General features: G+C 39.6%; 1 protein-coding gene across 7 annotated transcripts in view; it reads right to left on the reverse strand.

The window, feature by feature from the left end:
* LOC117791476 (polypyrimidine tract-binding protein 1) overlaps positions 1-23,782 on the reverse strand; it is a 180,586-nt gene that overhangs the window by 26,773 nt on the left and 130,031 nt on the right. For all 7 annotated transcript variants that reach the window (XM_034631250.1, XM_034631244.1, XM_034631249.1 and 4 more), the window contains 2 exons: positions 13,483-13,606; positions 3,061-3,326 (listed from right to left, as the gene is read on the reverse strand). In XM_034631250.1, the coding sequence (XP_034487141.1) occupies positions 3,061-3,326; positions 13,483-13,606 (390 nt within the window). The remainder of the gene's footprint in view (positions 1-3,060; positions 3,327-13,482; positions 13,607-23,782) is intronic.

Here is a 23,782-nt window from a genome sequence, read left to right on the forward strand (position 1 = left end):
GTTTTCATACTCCCCCTTTACTATTTCTTTACCTGCTTACTTTTGTTTCCTACTCTCTGTTTTTTTTTTTTTGTTTTTTTGTGTTATTTTATTTCTATTTTCTGGTTTCTCTATGCGACGCAATCACTCAGGCGTTGAAATCTGCAAATGTGTGTGCGAATATGTGTCTCTGCATGTGTGTGTGTGTGTGTGTGTGTGTGAACAGATGATTTGAAAATCCTGTATTGCTGATTTGCTGCTCCTGTTGCCGTCGTCGTTGACGTTGTCGTTGTTGTCGTCGCAGCTTTGCTTTCCAGGTGCTTCTGGGGTTAAATCCCTTAAGGCGTGCAATGGATTTGCGTCTTCCCCGCTGCCTCTCCCTCCATCTATGTGTGTAACTTTTAAGGACAACGCATATTGAACAATTTAAAGCATACTTATTTGAGCAAAAGCCAAATGACCTGTGTAGAGTAGAGTTATCTCTGCGTAAGCTTAAAGCAACTGCTGCCCAAGTTTAGCTAATAAAACTATTACATAATCCAAAGCAGCTTTTAAGGCAATAAGATGGAGCAGAGCAGAATGAAGAATTACACTTGGACAATATTTCAAACACAGCTGTCACTGCAGCTTGTGATGTTGCTGTCGGGAATATTGTTGTCTTCACTTTTGACTTCTTGAGCTTCTTTTTCCTATGACAACAGCAACAGTGCGTTGGGCACCTTATCTGCGACTTTGCACGTTGCAGCTGCAACGTGAAGATGTTGAGAGCAATCAGCGCAATGTTGACGCCAGGTGGAGACAACGACAACGAAGACGTTGCCATACAAAAGCCAATGAAGACAGTTGTTAGAATGCGAGGCCAAACAGCAGTAACACAACGAGGCAAAACAAAAACAAAAAACGGGACACATTGAAATAGATGTGAGTGTTTACGTGTGTGTGTGTGTGTTGACAATGGGCAAGAGGACAGCGAAACAGCAGAAATAGCAACAAAAACTGAATGAAATAAGAAATTGTATAAATATGTTGGCCAGGCGGCAGTAACAAAAGCAACAGCAACAGCAACAGTAACAGCTAACAGTCAAGCAGCTCTACACACAAGATTAAGCCCATACACACTACACACACTCATGCATTTTAAGAGATTTTCCACAAGAGCAGCAGCAAGAGCAAAAGCAGAGACACAACACCGTTGACTTTTCCACTCGTCTGCGTTGTCATTGAGGTTTGGGAGTTGACAGGGAACACGGAACAGGGTACAGGGTACAGGGGGGCAACAACAAGGCCTTTTACCAGGATTAGTAGTTAACAAGAGAAATCTCTGGCCACACCCGCGCACGGAAGACGCACAGCCAAAAGGTAATCAGTGAAATGTAACTGTATTGTTTGGCCTGTCGTTGTTGCCACCGTCGCTGCTGCGTTGCTGCTCCCCCTCCTCAGTGTAGTTGTTGTTGTTGTTGTTGTTGCTGTGTCATCCAAGTCATAGGTACGCCTACTGTTGCTGCAGCCTCTTAACCTTTTTCATTTCTAGTTTTTTTTCAGACCCTGTATTTAAAACAGTACAAAGGGTCTACAATGTGATTTAGATTATACATTGGCCCATAGCTTTTTTTACCCACTTTTAACTGTGTTGTATATTTATTTCATAATTCTGATATAATATAAAGCATTAATTAACCAATCTCGCTGTTATAATATCTCCCATTAAATTAGATTTATTTAAAATTTGTATTATGTTTTGATTGTGTCATCCAAAAGACTCTGAGTCTATTAGATCTTATGACATTAAACTTTGTATTTAGTTTCTTGTATGACAAAAGCATTTTAAGTTTACTTTTTAATTTTGACTTTCTCAACTGCGTTGCTATCAAAATATATTGTATCAGTATTATTGCTGAATTTTCTACTGAATGCAAAAAGTTGTAATTAGCTATCAAGATTGGATATCAATTAACTAAGCTTTCAATTTTATTTTCAGTTTCGTTTTAAATTTTCTTATTTTTAAAGAATAAGTACAGGGTCTCCCACAGTCGAATTTGCCTAAATGTTTATTTTCCTACTAGTTTTTTTTGTTTGGTTTCGGTTTTGGGTCTCTGCAGCAGCACAACAACAAGGACAACAACAACAACAACGCCAACAACAACGACGATGACAACTGACGATCTCTTTTTAAGTAGTTTTGTTAGGGGTCAGTTTGGGGTTACAAGGTAGAGGCGCAAAGGTATTCTATGACATCAGGTGGCACACACACACACACAAACGCACTCACACAGCCACACGCATATACAAGTGTAGGTGACAACGTCGGTTTCGGGGTTTTCATCAACAACAACGTTGCGCACTTTGTTGCTGTTGTTGTTGTTGTTGCTGTTGTTTTCATTTAAGTAATCAAAATATGCTTTTGACTTTGTGCTAAGCAGCTGTCCCCTTCATCTGTCCGTTCGTCCGTCCGTCCGTCCGTCCGCTCGTTTGCCTGCTTGTGAATCCTTGTATGTGGCTGGAAGCCTTGTGGTTTTCATTTGTACGTTTGTGTGTTCACCACAAAACCCCAAAAACTATGCATTTCACTGCTTTTGTCATTCATGTATCTATCTATGTAGTGATGGCTTTGTATCTGTATCTATATGTCTGTGTGAGAGAGGCTTGTGTATTTATTTGAAAGCTTTTTAAACTTTGCCACTGACTTTGTGGCTTACGAAATTAAAATTAGAAATTGGTTTGGACCGTCACTGACAAATATCCCTAGTATTTATGAATGGCCAACATCACATGTGTATGAGTGTGTGGGTGTGTGTGTGTGTGTATGTGAGTGTGTGTGTGTGGGGAATTAAGTTGCCGCTCTGAGATTGTAATTAATCAGAGAGAAAAGCGACCCACATAATAACGAGACGGCATTTGCATATAAATCGTTGTTTGCCTCTGACCGAAACTTAATTGCCACATTAATAACACTTAAGACAGACAGATTAAGATACTTATACATTGAAATAGATACAGATAGATCGAGCTGAGCTAGCTTAAGTTATTCATATTTAGTTTGCTTTACTTTTTTTTTAAAGACGATATTACAATTACACTTACATTATGACTTTGATCCGTCTTGAGCTCGCGATGATTGGAGAACTGAACATAGACCATGCGACCGCGCATCTGTGGAGGGTTCACTGTATAACAGGATACCATCGATGTGGCGGATATCTCGTCGGCCATTTCGATAAATGCTTGATTCTTGCCCTTCAGCACGAGGACATTGGTGACACGTCCAAATGGTATTCCAAGTGCAACTACGTCCGATTCCCCAGATTCGTTTGGAATGTTGCGCAAGTGAATGACTTTTGAGGCCTTGGCTATAAAGAGAAAATAGTAAAAATAAATCATGAGTATGTATAGCTACGGGAAAGAGTATAGAGTAAGGTATAGGTGAGATGGTTTAACTAATTAATAAGCCGCTTAAAATATTAACAGCTGCCATCGCAAATGGCGTCTGTTCGTTTAATGGCAATGGCGTCGTTCGCGTTGTCTGCATTTCCGCTTCCGTGCGTCGCTTAATTTGTACACTTTTTGTTTTCGCCTCTCTCTCTCTCTCTCTCTTTGTCTCTCTCTCCTTTTCTGTCTCACTCTTGAGCAAATCACAACGAACCTGATGATAACATGGCAAACCTTGCGGCATTTGTATACATTTTGCACAGTTAAGCGTACGGCAATGGACGACACTGTCGGGGTTTTGTCGCTAGGTGGCGCTATGGGGGCGTGGCAAAAGCCTAGCGCATAAATTCATTCATTGCCAGCACTTGCAACGACTGTGAATAATCCACACGGCGACAATGTCCGTTACGGCCAGGTTCAAGCAACAACAAACACACAACAGACACACACATACACAACAGTTGTTGTTCTTTTTTTTTGTGTTGGTGTTGCCAGGCTTTGTTGTGTTGTTGTGCTTTTGGTGTTTGTTATTTTTGCATAAATAAAGTGGCTACGTTGTTGAGTTGCATTTGCAGCAGGCCGCACAAATGGGATTTTAGGCTGCTGCTCTTTGTTTCTGTTCTCGTTGTTGTTCTCGTTGTTGTTGTTGTTGTTTTTAGCACTGCCTGGACCGAGCCTTTTTAGGGATTCAGCTGCGACCCCGTTGCATCTGTCCAAAGTGCCTTAAATTTTTATAAACATACAACAAGCGAACAAATTTGCCAGCATGCCACATGCTTTATAACAACACTAAAAACAACAATGAACAGTTGAAAAAATATATATGTACGTGTATATTGTTACTGCAAACTGAAACCACGAGGGGTGTAAAGACAGTTAGGCTGCTAACGTTGCTTGTCTAGCTGCCGCTTAGTCAACACCTGTTAATGTGCACCGTTTGTTTTTTGTGGCATGTTCTCTATCTCTGTCTATCTGTTTTTCATGCTGCCTCATATGCAAATGAAATGCTGCTGCAGCCGTTGCCGTTGCAGCACAGCATGTTTTTTTCTGTGAATGTGTTTGCTCGTATTTGTAGTATGTATTTACCGCAGTTGCTAAACAAGCAAAAAGCATATGGCAAAAGATAGCCCACGACAATGCCAATGGTCGAAATGGCCAAAATGACCAAAATGGCAGGTGTTGCCAATGGAATTCGCACTGTATCACATGCAGTGTCCACTTTAATTGTGCTTCAGTTGAAAGTGGAATGGAATTCATTTTGAAATTCAATGTGGCTGCATACAAATCAAATTTGATTTCCCTACCGCCTCCTTTTCTACAAATCCCGCTTAAATAATATATTTCTCTGAAGTGCTGTGTTTGCTCTGTAAGCTAAGCAGATTTTTAACATCGTTAGAACCTTCCTCTCATGTTAGGCAGTATCCTAACCACATGTTGTCAATAGTTTGCTATATTCATTTGATTCATCTACCTTCATTTCCTTTATAAACATATCGGATGGCACATATCGTAACTGTTAACCGCTTTCACTAGTCCTTAATAACTTACAACACCCATATAAAGGGTCAATGGAGTCACTCGTCCCTCGTCTCTCGTCCCTCTCCGTTATGCTTCCGACACAGTTCCTGTTGTTCCTGCTGTTCAACTAACCGCAACTTTAACTTGCCGACCAACCTGCATGAGCATGGGTCAATGTCCCGATTTATAACAATGCGAAATATAATGAAAAATGAGAAAAAATAGTAGGCCAACTTGAGGCAATGCTCGCATCAACTTTGAGAGAGGCTCGGCCCAGTCTTGACGGGACTGGACTCGGCACAAATCGACTCGGCTCGACTGCAGTTGCCGGTCAGGTCAGGTCAAAGTGGCGCACTCGATGCTGAATACAACTAATCGGAAATTACACTTTTTGATTAGTTCGAAACGGAAATGAAGTTGAAACGAAATTATGCAAGCAGCGGCAGGCAAAGTGCACAGTACGAGTATTTTGGCCTTTCCCTCAACCTTTTGGCAGTTCACAAATTTATTAAAAATCAATGACCAAGTGCCGGCTGATGCTCGCACTCCCTCTTATTTGTTTCCCTTCCCTCTCTTTCTGTCGCTGTCTTCAGTGTCCATAAATAACTAGAAATAAAATTGTGCCAACCAATAAAAAATAAATATTCGACTTAAATATACCAGGTATATTTTATTTAACGCTTAGCTTTATTAACAAAAAATTCTTAATTTTAGCTAACACAACGCTGGTTTTATTTGAGAATCAAATTTTGTATTATTAGTATAGGGAACACTTAAATAAAATTGTTTACAACCATTTGATACACGAATATATGTAATCAAAACATAAGTTAACTATTCGTTTATTTGTTTAGGTCGAGGTATGTTTCAAACATTCCAAAATATTTAGTATAAATTCTATCTCTTCTGGGTACGGGTATAAGGAAAACTAAATAAAAGTGTAGAGCGGCGGAAACGTGTTGCAAAAGACAAACAACAAATCAAGTGCCGTTGGGCAGCTGCCGGAAAAAACGACAGCAGCGAAAATACGTAAAACTATCTATCATGCATGATGACGTTGTCAACGAGCAGCAAAACGAAATAACGCAAAAAAGATATAATAAAAAAAAAAAAAAAGAAGGCGGATAAAACAAAAAATGAAACATGTATTTTAGGGGGAAAAAAGTGGATTTTTTGACGTACACCATCAACAACTCAATTTCGGTTTGTTTTCAGTTGGCAATCGTAACTACGATGGGTTGTTCTGGTTGCTGTTTTTGTTGTCGTTATTGCATTCCTCTGCTAGATTTGTAACAAATCGCAACAAACGCTGCCTGATGGTGTGAAAAGAAAAACGTCAGTACAATGAGCAAATCGACAACAGAACGATTCTGCCTCGGGCTCTGCCACCCATCCCCAGACCATCCACCCACCTGACCTGCAGCCAAGCCGGGGTATAATTGAAAAGGAAGATGGCGACGAGTCAACGACGGCCGGAAACACAGCCAACAAGCCCCTGAAGCATGCAGCTGCAGTTCAAACTGAAGCATCACAAAAAAAAATAAAATAAAAGAGAAGGAAAAAAAAAACTATTGGGATTGCTCAGTGAGGCAATCCGACTGTTGCCTATGTCCTGCGGCTGATTTTGTTGAAGCTACAGACTTTTATACATTTCATTAGCCACTTTAACGAATTTATACTTCTTGAAATACAATTATCTAGAGATAAATACAAATGCATAGAAAGATAAGATTTAGTTTTGTATAATTTATTATTTAAATCAATAGAGAACATTATTTTTTTCAACCGAATATTTTCCCAAAACTTTGGAGATTTGCAATTTTAATACAGACAATTAATGTTGAAGATAAAACCATCCGATAGTGACAATAAAAATTGGAGTCCTTACCAAAAGTATGTAGGACAAATGTATTAAATGGCAAGCACAGCAAAAAAAAGAACAAAAAAAAAGAAGAAAATAGTGTGAGGACATGAAATTTGCATTCGATAATGATGCTTGTTGCGTGTCGCCTGTCAATGGAACATGGATATAAATAGCAATCATACGCACTGTTGCCCGTTAAAATGAGCTGCAACAGAGGCGCGACTAAAGTTTAACTGTATTAATGACACTCACGCCACACCGATTGAAGAGGTGGGCGGGGCAAGGGGCGGTGCGTCGGCGGCGGCACTTTTCAATTAAGTCCATACACATATGCAGCGTCATGTCGAGGCCTTCGATGAATTGCATGAAAATAATATACATAAACTATTTATGGCTAATTGAAAAGTTTACAAACTGTAATTGAGTTGGGGGTCAGTGCAAGCGTGGACGTGGCCCGTAGGAAAATAATGGATGGTCAGCAACAGTTCGGCATGTACATGTCCATATGCGGACAATGCGGCGTATGTGTAATAATTTGAACGCTGTGTATTCCTTTTGGCCATTCGATCCCAAACCGATGCACAACATGTCCATGAAGTTAATTAATGACAATTTAAATTCATAAAGCAAACACAAAAAACCGAAACAAACGTAAAAGGTAAATGAAAATGAATGGAAAAGCAACATCGAGCGTCAACAGTTGGAACAAAGCCACGAAAAATACACGATAAATCGCACAATGTTCGTCCAATACAAGTAGCTACACCACCGCACTACCACAACACAACATAACGCACCACATCCCCATCCCAACCCTTTCGCACCTTTCTCATATTCAGTTGAAGGGAGTGAGAGAATAAAAAAAAGTGCTGATTGTTAATAACAATTAAATTTGTGCTTATGTGGCAACATTTAATGATTTAATGTGGGCGTGGCGACAATGTGTGTGTGTATGTGCGTGTGTGTTTGTTTTGGGCGTAGGCATTGGCATATTTGAATAAACGAACACATTGCCTTTAATTATGCGACAGTAAATTAGGTTTTTACAAGCTCACACATCATAAATTTTAAATTGCTGCCCAGCGCTTTCTCTGTGTGTGTGTAGGTGTGTGTGTGTGTGCGTTAGGACTTAATGATATTTACTTTGCTGAGCGCTTTGTCTTTAATTTAAACATCTGTCTGTGAGCATAATCAATCATAGCGCAAGTTTTGAATAACTGAAACTGAACCGCCTGCAGACATGTTTGGATTTCCTTTTTCTGTTTTCAGGCCATAATTGAAAATAACGATTTTCCTTCTTCTACATTTTTCTCTTTTTTTTTTTTTTTTTTTTTGAGCCAAGGCCCGAGAGTCTAACACCCGCAAGTAATGTAATTCATTAAAAATTTGTCAGCACATAGACACAAGTCTAAGGGAGGCTTGGCAATGCGATAGACAGAGATGGAGAGAGAGACAAAATAAAGAGAGGAAGAGAGTCAGAGAGAGAGGGGTAGTGAGAGATACGTATGCGATAAGTCAACGCACGCAGACTGGAAGAACGTTGATGCTGACGACGTTTACAAATTTTAATTGCATTTCAATTACGAGAGTAGTTTTTTTCTTCAAGCGAGACTGTGACGTGCCTGAGTAAGAGAGACGGAGAGATAAAAAAAATAGGAAGAGAGAGAGAGAGAATGCAGTTGCAGTTGCCATGTCCTGTGTGTGCACTCAAGTGGCGTATGGCAGCTGGAGTCTTAGACTGCGACGATGGCAACTACTCGAGTTTTATGAGGTATATCAATTGTATAAATTACACTGAGAGCCACAGAGATAGGGGGAGAGAGAGAGAGGGAGACGGCAAATGCTTTGCATAACTTTTCCACTTCATTTGTACATTGAGAATTATGCACTTTTGTTTGGCAGCTGCGCTTATAAGTATGCTATGAAATGAAGCAGGCCAACGGTTCGTATACTTAATTGAGTAAACTTACACAAATACATACGTATAACCTCATGCAGGCCCAAAAGTCAAGCAATATACTTAATGGCAATAAATGCATGGTAAACTAACCGCACGCACTGTAATAGTGGCAGTCATAAATGATCACACAGTTGCCTTTTTGCTGTCGTTTGACCAAGTGCAAGTCCTGATTTTTATTTCTGGTCTGCTGCAGTGTTGTCCCAATATTTACCCAGACAATGTGACATCAATGGCAAAAAATAAATACGTATATATATATATATATGTATGTATATGACAATATTGTTTTATTGACTGCGAAAATATTTACACGCAATGCGAGGCGGCAGACAGATGGACGGACAGACGGACGGACAGACGGACGTGCAAGCACTCGCTTCTCCCTGATATTCGAGACAAGGCGACGGCACGCGCTCAGCTGACACACAAAGAGCACAATGTGGGACACGCAGGACACAAAGGACACACAGGACACGGAACGTACAGTACTCAGTTCGCAGCAGGCAGAGTAAAGCTGTCGTCCTTTTGATTATTGGTTATGGCATTAAAAAATGTTCGAAGTGCTCCCGACTATCAGTCTCAGTCTTTCTTAGCATGTTTGATTGTTTGAGCCTTTGGATTTGAGTTCGATTCAATTTATTGATAATATGTAAGTGATGACACCTCATAAGAATTTCGACATTTCTTAAAGGATTACAGCAACAAAGACAAGAAAACTAAGAATAAAATTGTAAACAGCCAAATTGATAGTAAAAAAAAAAACTAAGCAAAACCTAGGAAACTTAAACAAAAATAGGATTCAGAATACTAAAAATAGTCCAGACCATTAATGTTGTCAAAAGGTGGAATTAATTTTTCTGACTGCCAAAACTTAAAAATAAAAAGAACAAAAAAATTTAAAATTTGTAGGAACAAATGAAAAAGCCTAAACAATTTTGTTTATTAATATTCGCGGGATTTTTAATCAAATATTTTTGTTTTCGTTATTTTTACTTTTGATTTTTTTATTTTATTTTTATTTTTTACTATTCTTATTAATTTCTTCCGATTTTTGGTTTTCTAATATTTATTCTCAAGCTTCTTGAGTAAGCAAGCTTCAAGCTTCTTGAGAATAAGTAAAATGATATATTGTGTTCGTTGGAATGTATGTAACAGGGAGAAGGAGAACTCTCCGGCCCTTTAAAGTATATATATTCTTGATGAGCATCAACAGCCGACTCGATATAGCCATGCGTGTCTGTCCGCCTGTCCGTCCGTGTGAACGCCTAGATTAACGTTATCTATTACTATTATCTAGTGTCTATTATCCCACTTAATCGCATAAGTAACGGGTATCCTATGGTCGGGATCTCGACTATAGCCTTTCCGATATGCTTTTTTTAGGCATCTTTGGTTTTCTAGGTTTTATTTGATAGAATTCTTATAGGCAAACGGAGACAATATAAATTCTCCTTGTCCATATCTCTTCCACTTGCATTCCCTTTTTATAATTGAATATTTTTTTAACGTTGCGTTTTAACACCTTGAACTCTGACACGCTGTTGACCAAAAGCTGCCCCCAAAATCGGTCAATAAACAAACAAATATTGGCGGGCTATACAAACAGTGTGCCATGAGTGTCTGTGTGTGTTGCGTCTGTGTGTGAGTGTGGGTGTATGTGTGTATGCGGTGTGCGCTAGTGCTGTAACAATAAACAACAAACAACAACAATGGCAATACACATGCTCCTCTCCCAGACCAGAAACACGCGACATTGCCACGCTTCGCTTGGAATGGATTTGGGTATAGATTGGGATTTGTGTTGGGATTGGGGTTGGGGTTGGAGTCGGGTTGGAGTGGGGTTGGCATTGGGGTTGTGCATGGTGTTACCTATTGCGTGGATCGAATTAGTCGACGTCTGGAGTTGCCGTCTCCCCGGGGACTAATTTGGCTTGCATAAAATATGCATAATAATCAAAATAAAATAAATCAAATGCCACTAAGAAATTGCGAGCATTTATTGCATGACCAAACGGATGTTTAACCAAGAAAAAAATATACAAATATATATATGTGTGTATGTTTGTGTGATATAAGAAATAAGTTTTGCATTGTGGGATGAGCTGAACGAAGCGTAGCCACTTACTTCAAGTGTGCAGGCACACTCAGTTGAAGTGGCTAGGCGTGGTATACATACATATAAATATATATATATATATTTAGGAGTGGGGGGCAAGGCGAGTGTTTTTATTACATTTACGTGCAAAATTTGTTGCATGTTTGTTGGGCTAAGCTCATGTAACGGAAACGTTGCGTCCAGTGTATTGGTTTTTGAGGCACAGCAAATACAATTGACAACGCCAATGGATGTGGAACGTTGGACAAGTCGATACGTTGCGATACTGGTGGCAAGTGGTGCGTGCCACAAGCCACAAGAAGCATCAACAACAACACGAAAAAAATAAAAAAATTTTGGCATTCTTGTCAGTCTCTGTCCATCTCTGTCTCTTTCTCTCTCGAGGGAGAGGTCTCTGTATCTCTGCTGCGTGTGTTTATCTAAGACTGGCCACACAATGCTTATTGTTGCTTTTGTTGCTGTTACTTTTGTTGTTGTTACTTTTGTTGTGGCGTTTGCAATGCAATAAAAGTGTCCTTACACATTTATTTAGCAATTTCTTTTGTTATTATTTTCGGCATCAGCAACGTATTTTTGCTTTTGTGCGTCAGCTTTAAGTGGTCGTCTCACACACACAAGTACACGCAGAGAGAAATGAATTCATTGGATTTTGTATACCCTGTGTTGAGGGTATATTCAATTTATACAAGTGTAAATATCAGTTGATATAAAATGTATATATTTTTGATCAACAATCTGTCTGTTCGTAGAAAAGATCAGATCGCAGAGATGTTAAGAGCTAGAGCTATGAATAAAGACAGTTCGTAATTGCACTGAAAATTTCATCACATTTATGAATTTAATTTACCATTATTTTGGATATTAAGAAATAGGAAGAAAACTTTGAGACTTGTCGTCAAGGCATTTTAGAGTCTATGCGCAGAGTATCTCACAGTCGGTCACACTCGACTAATGCTTTCTCTTGTTTCCTTCCTATATAATTCCCTTTGTCTGGCCCACGAATTCAACTTTAAGCTGTTCGCACGACTTTAAAAATTTGCCAAGCTTTGTGTTTGCGCATGAACTTTGCGTGGAAAATTAAAAAGGCCGCAGGTTGGCATGTGGCATGTGGCTCCACGTGGCAGGTGGAAGGTAGCATGTTTCAGGTGTTTTAGCTAGGTAGGTAGGCGGCAGGTGTCAAGTGGCATTGCTTTCCAAGCAGTCGAATTGCCAGCCTCTGCGTTCGTATGCATGAATTGGTCTTCAAATGCCGCTGGGGCGTCTGAGTCTGCGTCTGGACCAAAGCATTGGACAATGGAATCCCCTGCAACTCTTTTCCATTTACTAACTGCCCCATGTTGCCACTGTGTACGTGTGTTTGTGTGTCTGTGTGTGGGAGGGGGGGTCAGCGCTTGTTGCTTTTTAATTAATAGCAAAGTCCTTTGTAGAGTAATAAATAAATATTATGCTTTTGCTTTTGCGTTTATTTTCGTTTCGTTCTCGATTGCCATTCACTTTGTGTGAGTGTGTGTGTTTCGGTGTGTGTGTGCGTGTGTGTGTGTGAGTAAGTGTATCCTTTAACTATCTGCTAACTGACTCTTGTTTCTTTCTTTCAATTCAATCATCACATGTAGTTAATTACATCCATTTTGAAAGCATCGACACGCTTATAATGACTGCTAATTGGAAAAGCCAAAAGCATATTAATTTTCAACACACACAGACACACACGCACACACACTTATACAGAGGGCAAGTGCAATTCTAATGAAATTAAAATGCATTTCACTTTGTTAGCCATTTATGAAACGTACTCTGTTGATGATTATGATGATGATAATGAATTCGATTATGGCCTTGCCTCGACTCTTGTGGCCTGGTTTGATTTAAGTACACGTATTCACGGCATTCGCAACTGTTTAATATGAAAATGTTGCGCAACGATTTGCTTGTGTTTAAAATCATTTTGTGGCTGACTGATTTTCGGTTCCGACTTTCGACGGCCGCTTGTCAAATATTTGCCTAATGTGTGGTTCAGGTTCAGGTTTGGTTTTCTGGCTTTCGGCTTCTTTTTTTGACGCGAGCGGTTTTTGATTAGCTTTATTACTTTGCGCTGGCCTTTATGCGTAAGCGTGTGTGTGTGTGTGTGTGGATGTGTGTGTGAGACTAATTAATGTGCTAGAATTTCACGGCGTGCTACTTATAATGCAAACGCGGCAGACTTTTCCATATTGTGCCGCCGAAATGTTTGTTTCCATGCTAATTAGCGGGTTAATTGGCCATAAGACCCGAATTGCTATTTTATCCAGTCTGCCGCAGTTTGTCAGTCTGTTAGTCTGTTAGTCTGGCAGTGTCTCAAGCTTCTGCCACAATTGACCAGAACACAACTTAAGCAGGCTTTGGAGGGTTATTTGGCAGCCCAAATTCGACCTAAACCACGCCTGCCTAAATGCACTTATGTCTTGTGGCCCAAATGTGCAATAAAATGGGCTTAAATACCCACAATACAGCCAGCAAACATACAGGCCGAAAGGAGGAGCCATAGATAAAGTAGATATAGTATAGGAAACAGAGAGAGACTGCGAAATATAGGAACAGGTGAGCTGTGAAATATAGTAGAAGTAGGAGAAGAAGACTTACCAATTCCGCCGGCCAATACGGTACTCGAATCCAGTTTGGCCTTCTTTGTGGCCAGATCCTGATTATTATTGTCGGAAGCAGGCGCCATAACTGCTGCTTGACTCAAAAGTTCGTCGCTTCCGCGCTGCATAATGGCCAAGAAAAGGATATACAATCAAGGATCGCAGTCATCAAAAGACACATTTTGGCGATTTTGTTGTTAAATGTAATTTATTTGATTGTGATTGTAGTTGTAGTTGGAGTTGTAGTTGAAGTTGTAGATGTAGTTGTAGTTGATGATGCAGAGGCACAGCACAGCAGAGAAGTTGAAGATGTTTCAGTTGAGTTGAATTGAGTTGAGTTGAGTTCAGTAGGCAAGTTTGTAGTTGTGTGTGTAGTAGATGAAATATATACGATTACGGTACATAAAAAGAGAAAAATAAAAGAGAAGAGAACAATATAAATATTTAATATTTACGCAAGTTAAGTAAATTACAGCGATTCTACTTATTTATGGCAACAGCAACAATCACCGAGGTGAGCTCTATTCATTTTTTTTTATTTTTATTTTTATTGCTTTTGTTTTTTTTGTTGTTGCTGCATTTGCGAAATTTAAGTGGTGCTTAAACGAGCTTTTGCATTTCTATTTGGTTAACTTGGTTAAGGTACGCTTCGGTTGGCGCTAGTTTAGCTTACGGAGTCAACAACACAAAAGCGAATGCGCTACAGAGACAGATAGAGACAGCGACAGGCATAGAGTGATAGCGTGAGAGTGAGAGGGCAGTTCAAAGTGTACTTACTGCTTACGGTATGCCCCAAAAGCAGCTTAGATCTCTGTCAAGTTTTCAATATTGTTGGGTCTTTATTTACTTATTTATTTATTAAATTAAATGTAGCTTAAAATTGCAATTACTTAATGAGAGAAATTTTCGAGTTTTGTTTGCCACGTTTTCAATATAAATTTTGAATGTGTTTATTTACTTATATCTATAAATTTAGTTTCAAATTGCAATGGCTGAAGGAGAAATTCACAATTATTGTTATGTTCATTTTCTTTTTTCTTAGCCAAGTTTTCGACATTCATTTTTAATTTATTTTTTATTTACTAAATTAAATAAACTTAACAAATGCAATGGCTTTACTTATCTCTTCTAACGCATAGTTGGGTGGTCAAATAGCACAAATTTCGATTTAAGCCAAGTTTGTTTTTGTGCAAAAATCCTTTTACATTTCTTTTTTAACGCTTTTACCTGTTGGCAAATAATTGCCAAGCTCACAGAATATTTATTGAAATTAACCAAGAAGTAAGAGAGAGTGAGTGAGTAAGTAGTTGCAATTGTTTCTGCCTTTCGACTTTTATTTCTGTCGAGTGTTGGCGCTAAACTCTAATTACAAAGCCATGTTGCATGCAGCACATGCATAAGTGTATTGTAATTACTTGTGACACTTAATTACCGCACTCAGTGTGGCAACAATGCCACAGACACACAGTTAGAGATGAAGACGGAGACAGAAAAGGAGACGTAGTCAAAGCCAGATCGAGAGTAACTAAGTTAAGCCAAACATTAAACGTAATGCGAGCCATAAAAATAAAGCTGCTTCTGATGCTGACTGTGTGTGGGTGTGTATGTGTGTGTGTGTGTCTATGTGATTGTGTGTGTGTTTGCCTGTTGTTGGCTACTGCTATGCATTAGCGGCAATGACAAAAAGTCAATAAACGAGCTCACAAGAGGGGAAAACCGAGCGGAGAAGGGGAAAGGAACAACCATAGTCTCTCTGGCATCATGGCGGCAAATTGAAAAGGGTAATTTTGTGTGAAGTAGGCACCTTTATACCGTTATCATGGCTAGAGTGGGTGGTGCGGGTGGTGCGAGTGGTTGCTATCAATGCTGACTACGCTTGAATTCGCCACTTGGCTTATCATGCAGCGCTCTCTGCTCTGCTTTTGCATTTGCTTTGGCTCTGCTTTTGTTATTTGTCGTTTTGTCGTTTGTCGTTTGTTGTTTGCTGTTTGGTTTTTATTTTTATGTGGCTGCACGTTTTATGTACATAAAAGAATTAGCTTAAATACAAAAACAACATGTGGTAATAGTAATAATAACAAAGCCAAAACGCATGCACACACACACACACACACACACACACAATACATCAGCCACCTCGCTGGAGAAGGGGGAGGCGTGTGCGCGATAGACAAAGCAATGGCAATGGCAAAAACCGCAAAAGCACTTCACTTGATAATATCACAGAGAGACAGCGAGATAGAGAGAGAGAATGAAAGAGAGAGGTCGAAAGAGAATAAAACAACGTGAGAGAAGGAGAAAGAAAAGGACTAAGAGAAAACGCGCAAAACACAGACAAAAAACGAACACGGCACGCACAGCTCAACAAAACGGAAACTTGCATGACTTCACGTGCTCCTCTATATGTATGCGTGTGTACGCGTGTCTATGGCTGTGTGTGTGTGCGTGTGTGTGTGTGTGTTTTTGTGGCTTGTTGGTTGAGTAATGATATCAGTGGAAGCTGTTGCCGTGCATTGTTATACGACTATGGAGGCAAGAACATATGTTTTCTCCATATGGCAGAAGCTCAGCTCGAAATTTGTAGCATCCTTTTTGAGGCTTCGTTTTATTGGGCAACCCTTTGCACAATGGAGAAACTGCCCATTTTACAGGCAATCATACATTCTTGACAACTAGGCAAATTAACGAATTTTTAATATAAACGAAAAGATGAAAAGCCTCAAGCTGTTATTAGAATGTTAATATTAAAAATGTCAAAAAGAGAAACAATTTGTTTGTTGATTATATCTTGATAGTATTAACTGCTAAGTTGTGACTCGATATTTTGGAAAGCAAATTAGTTTTCCATACAATAGCTCGAATTTTCATATGGAAGTTATATGATAAAATATTTTGCAACAGTGTTAGTAACACTCAAAGTGAATTTAGTACAATAATAAAAATATAAACACTGCAACAGAAAGCCTTAATTAATGACTGAAAAATGTAAAAACTCCCCATAGTGTTTTGGACTATGCATCCAAAGCAGCCATCTTTTCTCTCTGCCCCTCTCTCTCTCTCTCTCTCTCTCTCACTCTTCCTGTATGTGTGTGAGTGTGGTAATTAAATATTAAAATGGCCTCCCCTGGCAACGCTTACATCGGAAAAGTCTCTAATGCATTCGTTATGGCACATTAACGCTCCCAAGTGCCGGACAACTAACATTCATTGGGGATTTTCCTCTGCGGCTCATTGCATTACACGGTTCACAACCTTTTTGTATGGAGTAGGGAAAGGGGTTGGGGGTGTGGGTGTGGGTTAAGCAACTGGGTTGCAACTGTCTGCTGCCAAGCTGACCGGAAATGGTATTGTAATATGCAGTAGCTCGGCTAAAAAGTATGCTAAATATTTGATTATGAACTGTGTGTCCTTCTGTGACGCGTGTGCGCACATATGGCACAGGCCGATAAGCTCCCAAGACCCAACTGGACCATTGTCCATTGTTACGCCCCCTTTACAACCCATCTCGCCGTGGATTCATTTTAATGAATTTTCCAAGCGCCTTTTTGCCTTCTATATTTTTCATAAGCTCCATTGCCAACGGCACTTTCAGTTGCTTTTGCCCAGCGCTCACTGATTTCTATGATGACATGTGCCTTTTTATTCTCTATCCCTCGTACTTTCTCCGCCACTTTCTGTGTGTGTGTGTGTGTGAGTGTGTATTTGTGCTATGTCTCGGGTCTTTCAGCATGTTTCCTTTGCTTCCGCCTTTGTTGCCGGGTAACTGGGTCAGCGCGCAATTGTTGAAGGGCTGTTGCTTCAACCGAGGGGGTTGCCATTGTCGGTGTCGTTGCCGTTGCCGTTGTCGTTGTCGGACAGTAGCTCAGAGAGTACGAGATAATCACGCATATGCCTAACGGTTAAGTTTTTGAAGTGCGCCACGGATGGGGATGGGCATGGGAATGAGGACAGGGATGGGGATGTGGATGGGGATAAGAATGGGACGGAAGCAAGGGGTGTCATCAGGCATCATCAGCCTGCAATAGCCGACGCTGGTGTGTGTTCCTTTTTATACCCTTGAAGAGGGTATACTTATTAAGTCATGAAATGTGTAACAGAATCTCTACGTATATATGAAAAATCTTGGGATAGGTTCATCATATGGCTGCAGACAGTATATATGTCGGAACCGGCCGGATTGGATAACTATATCATATAGTAGCCACTTAAGTATGAAATACATTGTTGTTTCTTGACTTATCTTAACTAATCACACAGATTTTGATTATTGTATTGTTTTTTTTTGTATCCTTAACAAATTAGCCCAAAACCTAACGACTTTATCATTTAGCTGCCGAAAATTGCAGAGATAAGGGTATCAAATCCATGACATGCCGTGGATAGTCTTTCATTCATGTAAGTCTTTGTTGTTATTGCTGTTGCTGTAATGAGCACTGCGTCATGCATTCTGACGTGGTTGGTCCAATTTAGTGGGCGTCTGTTTAATTTCTTGCATGTGCTCCACATTTGATTTTCTACTTGGAGACGCCTTAAGGCGACGCACAATTGTACACAAAGGATGAAAAAGAAAATACTATATGATTAGTCATTTGCAGAAAACAGCAACTGATTTTTACCCACATTCATGAATATCAAATATATTTGTAGATTGTACAAATAACAACGTTCAATGGAGTTAAAAAATCATTAGATAATAGCAAAACATGGGCATTAAAATGCAATCAAGGGTTGAATATTGGCATACTGTTTCATTTGTTTAATAACCTTTTTGCTTTGTTTTGCCAAGTCCATTTATGCATTATAAAATGCCTGAACGATGTTCTAACAGAAAAGGCGTACATTTTAACTGGGTGCATTCATTAAGTTCATGTCAGGTTTCTTTCGTTCACTTTGTAGTTATAATTAGGTTGGATTACAAAGTGGGCGGAAGCTTTATAAAATTGTTTATTAAATAAGTTACGACCGCCCTCGGTATCTCTCTGAATCTCAGTCTCTCTTCTTCCTGGGCTAATAATGGGAACAAAGGCAACTTCCGCTTTAATTGCATCCCAAAATGCAGGCGGTGTCTGATGAAAAGTGCATTTCATGAAGTGCCAGCAACAGCTGTCCAAAGTTCCCCCAATATATCATATATAATAACTCTCTCTGTGTGTTAGTGTGTGGGTGTGTTTGTGTGTGTGTGTGTGTGTGTGACCATATCAACACCCTCATATATTGCATGGAGCAACGCTCACTTTTGTTGTTGTGAATTTATGGCGGCATATGAATATTAAAATCGAATATGTTGCTGTCGATTAAAGGCTTTTCGTCCGGAGTGCAACTGCCCCAATCCCCCCATCCCCCAATCCCCCGTTGCAATTGTGGTCGTTTGTTCGTCTGTCTCTGATACACTTCTTTCTTCCTCCCTTCCACCCCTCGCCCACTCGTTGCGACACAGATACGACTCGACATTTCCGCTTGTGCGGCGATGCTGGGCTACGGATCGGTCCATTGATGTCGACTATATGCCGCACTGTAGATGATGATAATGATGATGATGATGATGATGATGGCAATAATGACGATGCCGACGCTTGCATCCTTGAAACTGCTGGCAAAAAATAAAAAGTTGCGTATGTAGGTAAAAACATAACAAAGCAGCCGTGGCAGCAGTTACAGCCTTTGAAATAACAATTATTGCTGCCTGATGCTGCATGCAGCATGTTGCAAATATGATGTGTCTGTGTTGGCTTTAAATTGTGGTGCCGACTTTAAGCCAGAGCCAAGAAGCTTATAAATTCTAATTAGAAAGCTCAAATTGGACAGACAGGCGTTCCCTGTTACCCGTTTCAATTCCAATTCCTACCCCACTCATAACACTCATACCCTCTCATACTCTTGTTTGTTTGCAACTAGTTGTGGCAGTTGATAAACGCAACTTGTAGCTGCGGCCGAGTTACCCGACCACAGTTACAGGCATTGCCGCAACCACAACGATAGACGTAGACATAGACATAGACATAGACATAGACGGGGCAATAGATATACACAAAGAGAGTAAACCCAACTCAAGGCCCCCACCTGACTGCCTGGCAGGCCGTAAGGCAATAAATTATATGAGAATGCCGCCAAAGTGTAACAGCTGCGGCTGCTGCCAAACTCTATAGCCACAGAGACGACGACGAAGTCGACGACGACGACAACAGCAACAGCAACGGCAACGGCAACAAAACACCTGAGATGGCACAGCAATAACCCGAACGGTAGTAACTTTCATACCAAAGCCACTTGCCATGACTATAACTAAACGGCAAGTGGGAGAGGAATGGTAAGTGAGCGAATAAGTAAGAAATAGAGAGAGCCAAGCATATTTACATTTCATTTTAGTTACATATTTAACTATAAATATAAGTGCCATTCTCAAGGGTTGATCCAAGAAAGCGAAGCACCAAGAGAAATTACGACTAAACCTCTGCAACTAGAGAATCAATCACAAGTAATATCACAATTACTCTAAGATGCATGAATTATGAAGGTATGTTAACATTACTATTTATTTTTTTAGAATATTTTAGTTGTAAAGTAATTAAATTAAGAAACCTCTACATGAAGTAAAAGTCCTGAGACGAAAGCATATTTAAGCCCCGATCTTTCTGATCTCCAATATTGTGAGGAAGGGTATTAAATTCAATATATAAGCTATTTTTAAATAAAACAGAGTAACTTTTCTGTTTTAAAATTCTCAAAATAAGTCAAATTACAATTAAAAACATTTGAAAATATTTCAAGATAATTCCTGTCATAGTTCATTTATATGAAATTTAACAGATATTTTTAGATATTTTAGATACTATGCTTTATAAAACTTTTCAACAATTATTTTGATATTTAAAAGCACCCAAATCTATTTTTGGAACATCGACAAATGATTTTGGGTTATTGCAGATTTTTAGAACATGGATAAAATTTAATCCTATAACAAAAATTAAAATTTAGTAGAGTTTGGGTCTAATCTTAAAATTGTTTTCCTTAATATTTTGCTATTTTTTCTATTTTGCATTTTCAATTGAATTTTTTATGTGATTTTTTTTTTTCAAACAACAAGCTGCTTGTGTGTCCTGTACTTTGGTGGTGCCGTGTTCTGTGTATGTGTTTTTGTGTGTATTTGTGTGTGTTTGTGTGTGTGTGCGTTATAACGCATCGTTTGGCCCTCGCTTTTATGCGACGCCACTAAATATTTACGTTTTGGGCTTTATTGCTTTCGAGAGTCTGCTAACTCTTTTTATTTCAATTTGTTTGCATAAATATTTGAAGCGCAACTAAATTAGAATGTGGAAAGGTGCAAAATAACGACAGAGTCTCAATCGTGGGTAGTATATATATATATATGGTTTTGTGTGTGTGTGTGTGGGGGACATAATAAACTTGCACAAGTTTGGCCAAAACGATTTGTAGCAATTTCGCTATTAGTATGTTTGCCATCTCTGTCCGTTTCTCCTCTCTTTCTCCTACCATTTCACTGCTGTCGAAATCGAGTGGCAAAGTCGCAAGGCGAAAAAAAAGTTTTCTGCTTATGCATTTATCACCTTTTTTTGCTTTAGCCAGAGTGCGAGTTGGAGTCTCTATGTGTGGCAAAACTTTGCCTGGCCTAGTGCCAAGTGAGTCGGTAGAAAGAAGAGGAAGACGGGGACGATAGCGGCAGGATAACAGGCTCAACTCCTGGTGGGCACATTTCGAGCGCTCGCCCGCATAAATTATTCAAAACATGTGTTCCCAGCGTCTGAGTCTGTCTGACTTCTTTACACTGCAAATGCAGTAGAAAAATGCCTTACGCCCAAATGTAGGCAACAGTTTTCTTTTACTTTTTTTTATTTTCTCTGTTTGTTTTTTATCTCAGGCCTTGGCAATTTACTTGGTTGTGTGTATGACATTTTCATTGATATTTTACCAAGAACGTCCTCACGCACGACCGAAAGTTTAGCAATTTTTTCCGCCACTCGAGAGTCGAGTCCAGACAGAGTCAGAGAGTCGGCAATGGGTCTATTAAGATATTCACTCTGCTGTAATGTGACATCATACATAAAGAGTTGTGCGTGTGCGAGTGCGAGTGCGTGTGTGTATGTCTGTCTCTGTCTTACGTAGAGGTGTATGCAAATGTCAGGAATTTGCTGTTTGGCATTTCTAATGAGCTAGAGTCTGCATCTCTGTCCCCATTCCTGCGTCAGAATCTTAACCAGAGACAGATTGTTTGGGAGGGTTCAAAAGAGAGTTGAGCAGCGATTACCAGGCGCATAAATCTTGTCTTTCATATTGATTTTGTGGGCATCGTTGGGCATAGGTCTTGGCCATTTCGATTGTGTGTGTGTGTGTGTGTGTTGAGGGGCTCTTTTAAAATAAATTATATGTTTTTAAAGCAAAGGTGAAGCACGTAGAGTGGCACACGTAACCCCATATCTTCTTTTTTGTTCGTTGGGGTCAAGAGTTGACTTTGGGTTCATTCAAAATTCATCAGGATTAAAATTTATGGCGGCTGGACATACAACGCCAATAGCAAAAATTTGCAGCATTCGCGTTTTCCTCGCTCTGCCTGTACGAGAGAAGGAGGGTGTTAATATGGGCGACCTTTTTACATGTTTTTTGTATGAGTGTGCCTTATTTATTTTTATGTGCATCTATTTGCTAGTCGTTTTGTGCGGCAGCCAAATAAAAAATGCATTAAAAACGTCTGAGTCGGAGGACACACACAGGACTCGCAGCAAACATTTCGGTTTATTTGTCTGTTCAAGTTTTAAAACGTAGCCCGTTTACATTTGCTTTTTCTGTTCTGTTCTGGAGGTAAGAAAGGCAACATGTCTTGTATTCTTGCTTGGCAGGTGGCATTTTTGGTGTTGTTGGTGTTGTTGTGTTGTTATGGGGCAGGAGGTAGCAGCAGCTACTAGTCAATGAAAAATTTGCCATGCCAATTCTCAAATGTCTAATATTCAGCTGCTATTTCGTTGTACATATACATACAAGTATAATTTGCTTTTGTTGCTTTTCCTGCTGCTGCTGCTGTTATCCTTGCTTTTTCTTGCCTTGTCTTGTCCTGTCTATTCTTTTGGCTCTCCTGTCTATTCGCGTGTCTGACATGCCGTCAACCCGACACACCAAAAGCATCCCTCCCTGTCCCATTCTCTGTTTATCATAAGCAAATGGCGTTTTCAACCACCTTGATGCCTGCTTCCTGCCTCCGGCCGCTTGCCACATTTGCCGCTCGCTTTGCTTTCGCTTGAAAATTTTTAATGCCGTGCCATTTTTTATGGCGCTACACTTGAATGCGCTTAAATATTTTATGTAATTTTTCGCAATTTATTTAGCGCATTATTTTTCGGGCTCTGTCGGACGTTTATATCAATTCATGGCCCAAAAATTGTTGTGACAAATTTCATTCTGCTGTCGCCTGTCGTCTGTCGTCTGTCGCCTGCCGCCGCCAATGTGGCCAGGATGTTGTCCAATTCTGGCCACAAATCGCCAGCAACCAATTTTTTGTCAGCTCACAATTTTAGCGCGTCAATTTCAATTTGAACAGGCAAACTCTTAATTAATTTGACTGCCAGATAATTCGATTTTTGTGTGTCAAAAATTTAAGTTAAATGATTGGCATTGATCACATTTATTAGTATGCAAATTCTAAAGAGTTTTGCGCCTTAGGGACACTAATTATTAAGTTATATTTGTATTTCTGCCATACCATATTTGATATCAGGTATTAATTAAATTTTAGCACAATTTTAAATTGCTTTAAAGTGCCTAACAGTATTTGACTTTGGAAATAAATCAATGTGTCTATGTTTGGCAAGTAATTGACTTAAATAAAAACATGTTGCACGCCAAAGTCAAAAAGACTGCAGCTTGTTGCTGCCTCTGTATGTTGATGTTGTTGTTGTTGTCCAAATTTATACACTCCCCAACCCGAGATTCTGTTGACAGCGAAGTGAACCCGCATGTTTACATATCGATTACTTCGCCCGCTGCACGTTGCACGCCTCTATTGTGGCAATAAAATCGAGCAGGCGTGCCTCTCAAAGGGGCGGACAAAAACATGTTGCACACACTCACACACACACACACACACACATATATATATGAGCAGACACTGTCACGCACTTCGAAAACAATTTGGAGGCAACAATTTCTGTTTCTTGGCTTTAAAAAAATGCATTTCTGTTACTAATTAAAAATAGCTTTACGATTTGTCTACAATAACAAATAAAAGCCTTTAACAACCGTGGTATTTCTTACCCGATTCTATATCTATGCCATTTCCACGTCTCCCTTTC

The sequence above is a fragment of the Drosophila innubila genome (assembly GCF_004354385.1).
Source record: "Drosophila innubila isolate TH190305 chromosome 3R unlocalized genomic scaffold, UK_Dinn_1.0 2_E_3R, whole genome shotgun sequence".
In the NCBI taxonomy this organism is placed as follows: Eukaryota; Metazoa; Arthropoda; class Insecta; order Diptera; family Drosophilidae; genus Drosophila; species Drosophila innubila.